Consider the following 8,519-nt stretch of genomic DNA (forward strand, 5'->3'; position numbering starts at 1 on the left):
TGTTTCTCACAATTATGACTGTTGCTGAATCTCTGTGGTCACAGTGACAAGCAAAGTCAATTGGGAAGCCAGATTCACTTAACAACCATGTTTCTAACTGAACAATTGCAGTGGTTCACTTAACAATTGTGGCAAGAAAATTCATAAAATGGGGCAAAACTCACTTAGCAACAGTCTTGCTTAGCAACAGAAATGTTGAACTCAATTGTAACTCAAGAACCGTAAGTCAAGAACCACCTAGTCCTATACAGTATAGTCTGCTGTCTGCTATCTGTTCAGATTGCCATTCATAAAATAACCAAGGTAAAACAGAAGTGCCAGATAGAATAAATAATACTTAATTTAAAAGTTATATTAATTATCACAATAATGCTGTCCAAGAGGCACTTAAATGACAAAAGATATGATTAGTCTTGAACCCAGAGAAGAGTACTCCAAAATGGAGTTGCTAGTGCAGGGAAGGCTTTTCAAAGTATCTTCATATAATTATGGGATGCTGAGGATGGTCCCCTTATAGATCTTAACCTTCAGGCATGTACGTTGTTTAGATGCTAGGATCCTAACCCGTTAAAAGATTTCAATTTGCAACTCTAGCCACAAACCCTGAAACACATAGGTCAGTATTCTTTATTATAGATGGACAAATTGATGACAAAGAAGGAATAGCCTCTATAAAGCTTGACATTGAATGTACAACTATAATAGCATTTCCTGCTAATAGTTCTGGGCAGTTTGATCAGTATGCCAGAAGTTTAGGTCATGCTTTATGACCTAAACACAATGTTTTCTGATTCCAATTTGGGCATTTAGCTTACACTGACAGTTGTAATGCCTCATCATCCCTATTTGTGACCTTCCCTACTAGTTTTCCCCAAGCCAGGTCAATGGGGATGCTGGCAGGGAAGGTCACAAATTGTTCTGGTAAGTCCCCAGCTTCCTTTACCTGGCATGGTGTCCTGCTTACCTTGGCTTTTCTTTGCTCAATCACATAGCATGGCAGCATGCTTCCCCCAGCCTCTCTATGGTCATGTATTGTTTACTCCCACCCCATGGCACCCCCATGCTCCTTACCTGGGATTCCTTATGCTTCCTAGTTAGCAAACCATATGTCCTAAATTACAACAGCAACTGAGACTACTGGAATTGTTGCTAAGTGATACAGACACATGATGTCATGCTTTATGACTGCATGCCTAGCAACTACAAACCCAGTTTCAATTGCTATCATAATCCGAGGACTACCCATATATGCAGTATACTAACACATACTCAGAGTGCATGTCCTGCAGAACAATTGTGTATTTCAGGCAATATTGGGGAAGAACTACCCATGGGTTTGCTTGGACTGGACTTCAAAACCTTTTCCTGTTTTTTATTTTGTGTAGCTGGGATGAACACCCAGTGTCTAACTTCTGCTTTCCCCAAATAATGTACTAATAATTGTACTTCATCATACATACATAGATACATGTCAGATTTCTTGGAGTGTATTAGTCCATTGTACTTGAGGAAGAGGCCATTGTACTTGAGTCTAATAGTGCAAATATATTTTTGTGTGTGGCAGGTGCTTTACCATAATCATTCTAGACCAAGGGTAGGCAGCCTTGGCTCTTTTATCACTCGTGGACGTCAACTCCCAGAATTCCTGAGCCAGCATGGCTGGCTCAGGAATTCTGGGAGTTGACGTCCACGAGTGATAAAAGTGCCAAGGTTGCCTAGCCCTGATCTAGAACCAGAAGAGTAGTAAACCAGGAGAATTTAATATTTTAGATGAATAGGTTTAATATAAAGGTTGAGTGCTGTTTTGACTGTTCCTCCCCAAAATTTGGCAAAGGGTAGACATTTTAGTCACCATTATCAGATAAGTTAGCTAGATTGCATATAACAGATTCTCTATGTTAATCCATTTACCATTTGAAACGCTACATCTAATATAAGTATTGTCAATAGCATGTCATTTTTATGGTTTAAATAATTAAGTTAATTGCTCTTCAAATGTGCCTTTGATTTGTAGAGAGAATAGAAAAGGCTGAGCTACCCTCCCCTTCAGAGTATTAATGAATACACATTTTGAAGAGCAGAAATAATGTTGCTCATGTTTTCTTTTTTTTATTACTTTAGGATATTAGTGACTGCTGCAGAATCCAGGCTAATTTAATGAGCAATCAGATCAATAATTTTGGCAACTCCTATATACAACTGTTTTAAAGATACAAATTTGGGAATAAATGCCATTGAACAAACCAGGGTTATTTCTAAATAAATGTTCATCTGATTAACTACTAAGGTCTGCCCATAAAAGACATTTCGATAATAGCTCACTTGCTGTCATTTGTTTTGTAGTGTTCTAGACTGACAATTACTGATTTTTTTCCTTCTTGCTCAAATGGATTATAATTTATAAACAAGGGGTTACCAGAACCCTACAAAGCAAACTGGCATTTTCCTTGGATTGTTGATCAGGGAATGCTGGCAAATAAATACTCTTTTTTCTAACTAGGATATATTTCTGGGTTTATTTTGAAAAAATGGATAAGTTGATCTTTTAACTTACTGTTTCTATAATATTAAATCTGTTTCTGCTTTGTTTTTGTTTAAACAATTTGCCAGGTATTGGGCCTTATACAGAACATGAGCGTTTTTCAATGTCCAAAATGCAAACATGAAACATATATTTTTGGAGCTGATGGTGTGAAGAAATTAGCCAAGACTATTGGTATAGATGTTTTAGGTAAGAATATGTGGTTTAAAATAAAACCTGTATTGCAATACAATTTTTCATTAGTATGTATTGATTTTAATGAAACTAAATATGAATTGTAGAAACCTGGACTGTGCTGCTGCATTGTATTTATTGCTGCTACTCTAATATATGGAATATTCATATCCATTATGACTATAAATAGTGAAAGAATAAGTGGTGATTAAATGAGGACTACTCATCATTACATTGTTTCATTCAGATTGGAACTTAGAAGCTGGTAAAATAAAGGCATAAAATACTTTCAGAGAAATATTGAGGGCTGACAGATCTGGTGGATACCAAAACTATCTGTTTGGTGAGTTAAGCTGTCTTCTGGAAGAGTACTGAAGATTCCTTGTCTGAAAGCTAATTTGTGTTTTACTGCCAGCATAAACCATTTTCCATATTAGAGGAAGTTCCTTATTTACTTCACAAACAAGTATCCATTTATATCTGAAAGCAAATAATAACAAGAGTGACCTGTGCTAAGTGTACAATCAAGAGATCCTGCTGTAAGATTTATAGCATATACAGCAGCTGTCCCCCAACCTTTTGGGTGCCAGGGTCTGGTTCCGTGGAGGGCAGTTTTTCCATGGGGGGGGAGGAGTGGTGTTACACGCTGCCTGAATCCGCATGTGTGTTGATAGGGCTTTGCTCATTAGCGTAACCTAGTTCATGGTAGGTCGCAGACCAGTACCAGTCTGCAGCCCGCAGGTTGGGGAGCCCTGTTATACAGAATGCTATAAGACAGGAGTGTCATATTGCCGGCCCATGGACGTGTCACCAGGAAACCGCACCCACCCATTGCCGGCAATGGGGAAAAGCTCCAATACGTCGCGTGATGTCACGTGACATCGCAAGTTTGACATGTCTGCTATAAGACAAGAGACAAAAAATTATAAGCACTTCCAACATCCAACCATTTTATTATAATAATAATAACAACAACAACAACAACAACAATGTTGGAAGGGACCTTGGAGGTCATCGAGTCCAACCCCTTGCTCAGGCAGGAACCCTGTTTGACCTTGTTACTAGTTCTTGTCATCATTTTAGTAAATCATTCGTTGAGAAACTGACAGGTGTTTTATTTTAACCTAAAATTGACTTAACCTCCTCTACTATGTTGCTTATTTGTAATAGCAGCACCAGAAGATTGCTGGCCATGCCATTACAAATGCAGCATCCTAGACCCTAACTGCCTTGCCCACTCCTTAGAACAAATTCTTTATAGAAACTTTTACCTTTAAAGTTTTTTCTTCAGCTGAGTTGGGAATGATACCTCTTTTTTGTGCTTCTCAGTTTAGGTGTAGTTTTGATTTTACAATCTGTTTTTGCATAATGATATTATTTAAATCTAAAAAGTTACTCTTCTGCAAAGAATTTTTTTAAACAAAACAATTCTGAGTATTATGCAGTTTTTCTTTATTTCTGTGGCAATATTTCTATGCCTACTGAGTAGAAAAATTCAATATACAGTTAACAGTTGGGATGGAAAATTAATTAAATATCTAACTAGCACTTAAATCAGTAGTTGTCTGATAACAATAACACTTTCATTTTGGTGATTAAATATTTAAGCATCTGTTTGAATATGGATTAGAATGTTATACTACTGGAAATCAGTAGGGAACGAGATGCAGTGCTGAAGAAATAATGTGTTGTGTGAAGAAGTTGTATACTGGAACATTTTACTGTGGATTTATTTTTGTGTGCATTACAAAAAATAACATCTGCTCAGTTGGGATTTGGACTTGATTTTTACATAGCAAACCGCCAAATACATGTACAGTAACTGTGTAACTGTAAGAGGGATCTCGGAGTCCTAGTGGACAATCACTTAAATATGCGCCAGCAGTGTACTGCAGCTGCCAAAAAAGCCAACACAGTGCTAGGCTGCATTAACAGAGAGATAAAATCAAGATCACGTGAAGTGTTAATACCACTTTATAACACCTTGGTAAGGCCACACTTGGAATACTGCATCCAGTTTGGTCACCACGATGTAAAAAATATGTTGAGACTCTAGAAAGAGTACAGAGAAGAGCAACAAAGATGATTAGAAGACTGGAGGCTAAAACATATAAAGAACAGTTGCTGGAATCTGTCTAATTTAATGAAGAAAAGGACTAGGGGTGACATGATAGCAGTGTTCCAATATCTCAGGGGTTGCCACAAAAAGAGGGAGTCAAACTATTCTCCAAAGCACCTGAAAGCAGGACAAGAAGCAATGGCTGGAAACTAACCAAAGAGAGAAGCAACCTAGAACTAAGGAGAAATTTCCTGACAGTTAGAACAATTAATCAGTGGAACAACCTGCCTCCAGAAGCTGTGAATGCTCCAACACTAGAAGTTTTTAAGAAGAGATTTGACAGCCATTTGTCTAAAATGATATAGGATTTCCTGACTGAGCAGGGAGTTGGACTAGAAGACCGCCAAGGTCCCTTCCAACTCTATTATTATTATTATTATTATTATTATTATTATTATTATTATTATTATTATTATTATTATTATTATTATTATTATTATTATTATTATTATTATTATTATTATTATTATTATTATTATTATTATTATTATTGCAGTACGGATTTCTTCTGAAAAGCAAAATGGAGATTATTGAGTTGAAAAGAAATTGGTCTCAGTGATGCATGCAGATCTGGCATGTTTTCTTTATTATCATCCTAAATAGGTCATATCTGTCTTCACCCTCTCCCACCATCTCAATATTAGACAATTTTAGCAGATAAGAGAAACTGAACATCACTTTACAGTCATCTTTAGAAACAATCTCTTTTTAAAATTATCTCAATAATCCAAAACTTTGACAAGGCTTGACTAATTCTCAATTTTAATACTTCTGAAATATGACACCAGGTGTATTACTTGAACTATTTCAATTAAAAACATTTGTATAACATTTAACCTTTGTGCCAATTTTCTGATATTTAATATAGGTGACATTCCACTACATGTCCACATAAGAGAAACATCTGATTCTGGCAAACCTATTGTCATTTCACAGCCCCAGAGCAATGTGGTGAGTTTAATGTAATCAATTTTTTAAATGTAGACATTGTTTGATTAGAAGCTGTTATTTTTGTGCTAAAAGGATTTCAACAGAACTAACTTATCTTATTAGTCTCTACTTCTTTCATAATGACTCTTTAGCCATAATTTCAGCAGGCAATACTAGGCAATAGTTAAGATTTTTGCATAGAAAGGAAAGCAATAGAAAGTGATGTTTTGAGTAATAACACATTGACTATGTTTTTTTCAGTTTATTTTTGAACATTTTTATGGGTAGAAATGTCTGACCTTACTTAGCAATACTGTATTTACCTGACAGGAAAACAGACTCCTCCCTCCCCAAATAATTGCCTGAAAACACGGGACCATCATTCACTGAAAAGAGTTATAGAAGAAGATTCTAGTGAAAGGGAATAAATAAGTCAAAGGTGCAAATAATGAAAGAGCCTCACCCAGAGTGAAAAAAGGAGGGAATTTGCTGCCCTTGCTTAAGATGAGCACACGAGTCCTCCTCTTGTGGTTCTCTTGATATATAGTAGATGGTGAATATTGACAGTAAAAACTCATTCCAAGGCGAATTTCCATAGAGCCATTACAGACACTCATCGATCATCCATGAAGGCTGGCCCATTGACTGAACAGCTCTGCAAATCATAAGTACACTCACCTGAGAATAAGAGTCTCTGAACTCAGTAAGACTTACTGTAGAATAAGGTTGCATGAATCTCACTTGTGCTTGCACTTCAGTATAAAGACTTCCACTGTTCTGTCTCGTTTTTACAAATGTAACAAAAAAAACCCAAATCCATTACCTCCAGGTTCTTTTGCCCAGTTTGCATCCATGATAAAGGATGTAAACTGACCTAAACAAATCCATCTGTAGCATGGCAACAGTGTATAAATATTTCCCTAGGAGTGAGGGTCACTGAATGTACTCCGTGCTTTTGAGGAACTGAGCTTCAGCATATAAAAGTTTAGGAAAGTTTGTGCCTTTTAATAAAATCTGTTAATGTGAAAAAGTGCTACCAAAGTCCTCCTGATAGTTGAATTCAGTAGGATTCCCTACTGAGTTGTGTTTCCTGACCCCAGATTTTTGCAGTCTCTCTTTGTGTAAATCTAGAGCACGGGTGTCAAAGTCGATCGTGTTGCGTGATGTATTGTGATGTATTGCGACGTTTTTTGCCTTTGCGGAGCCGGGGTGGGCATGGTCTGTGTGTGACACATTTGGCCCACGGGCCGCCAGTTTGACACCCCTGATCTAGAGTGTTCAGGTTTGTCTGCATGTTTACAGAAATGCAGGTACTCCTCAATTTATCACTGTTCATTTAACAATGGCCCGGAGTTATGGCAGCCTTGGAAAAAACTGTAATCACACTTATGACTGTCACAGCACCCTGTTGGTCATGTGATAGCAATTCAGGTGCATTTATGACCAGTTTCAATGTCCGCAGTCATATGACCATGATCTTTTTTTACAACTTCTGGCAAAAAATGGGATAGCTAAATTCATTTAACAACTATGTGATTAGCTTAATGATCACAGTGATTCATTTAACAACTGCTGTAAAAATCATCATAAAATTGGTGTTGACTTGACCTATGACTGCAATGTCTCAGGATGGAAATTCTGGTCATAATTTGAGGAGTACCTATGGTTACATGTCATTTCTATCCTGGTTCTAATATATGAAGATATTCTATCACTACCCTTTTTTAATTCTGAGAATTCAGTGTAAAATTCATCTTAATTCATCAGATTAAGAATTTATATCTTAATTTTTGCCATGCTGCCATATATATATATATTTGGTTTTCAAGTCAACAAGTTGCATTAGTTTTTTTGCAATTACTCCAGAATAGAAATTGCAGCATACAAAGCAGCTAAGAATTAGAAGTTGTGCTAGGATTTTGACCCTAAAGATCTGTAAAGCTACAAAAGACCAAACCTCTGTAGTCAGTAGATCTTTTGGTCCATCTATTGATTTATGAGAATATTTCTGCCTTCTGTTTGTCCTATATTTAAGAGTTTGGCCTTCAAATGATTGGTCAGCAGATTAATCAGCAAATGATTAATGTTAAACTGTCAACTTTTTTATTTGCTAGGAGAAATGGATCCTGGCTTTGCAGAAATGTGAGCTGTAGTAATTCCCTTAGAAATTCCAAAGCAAAAGAGAAGGGAGAAATATTTCTAGTGAACATAAACTATATGCATATGAAGACATAAATGTGAAGGATAAATGCGAGCTGTACATTTCTCCTTTCAATTTTTCATGTTGTGCTTCCTCTTATTTTTTCGCAATGATGGCATGCATGACAGTAGAATGCAGTTTTATTAAACGGTCCATAGTTAAAATCATGCATGCTACATACATACATAATATTCATGATGCTATTCCTTTTCAGGGTAAGCAGTGTGTCACAGAGTGCATAAAATGTGTAAGAAATATTAAGCCAAAGAAATTAAAGGCCTGAGATAAGAGAAAGAAAGATGGCTAAAACTAGGATAGTCTTCTCTAGTCAGGGTCAATCTATGCAAATTATTTATCTTGAGAGAAAGTATTATTAATCCCACATTTATGCAAAATACATATCACTGGGCTGATTTTCGAGGGCATGCCTACACTTTAGCACTAGCACAGGGGTGTCAAACTGCCGGCCCGTGGGCCAGTTTCATCATACCGAAGCCGCGCCCCACCCCATTGCCGGCAATGCAAAAAAAGTCACGATATGTCGCAATACATCA

General features: G+C 36.7%; 1 protein-coding gene across 2 annotated transcripts in view; it reads left to right on the forward strand.

Annotated features, from left to right (window-relative positions):
• NUBPL (nucleotide binding protein like) overlaps window positions 1–8,519 on the forward strand; it is a 56,148-nt gene that overhangs the window by 44,426 nt on the left and 3,203 nt on the right. For both annotated transcript variants that reach the window (XM_015813073.1, XM_015813074.1), the window contains 2 exons: window positions 2,611–2,731; window positions 5,704–5,786. In XM_015813073.1, the coding sequence (XP_015668559.1) occupies window positions 2,611–2,731; window positions 5,704–5,786 (204 nt within the window). The remainder of the gene's footprint in view (window positions 1–2,610; window positions 2,732–5,703; window positions 5,787–8,519) is intronic.

This window comes from Protobothrops mucrosquamatus, unplaced genomic scaffold (genome assembly GCF_001527695.2).
Source record: "Protobothrops mucrosquamatus isolate PMUCROS unplaced genomic scaffold, P.Mucros_1.0 scaffold133, whole genome shotgun sequence".
NCBI lineage: Eukaryota > Metazoa > Chordata > Lepidosauria > Squamata > Viperidae > Protobothrops > Protobothrops mucrosquamatus.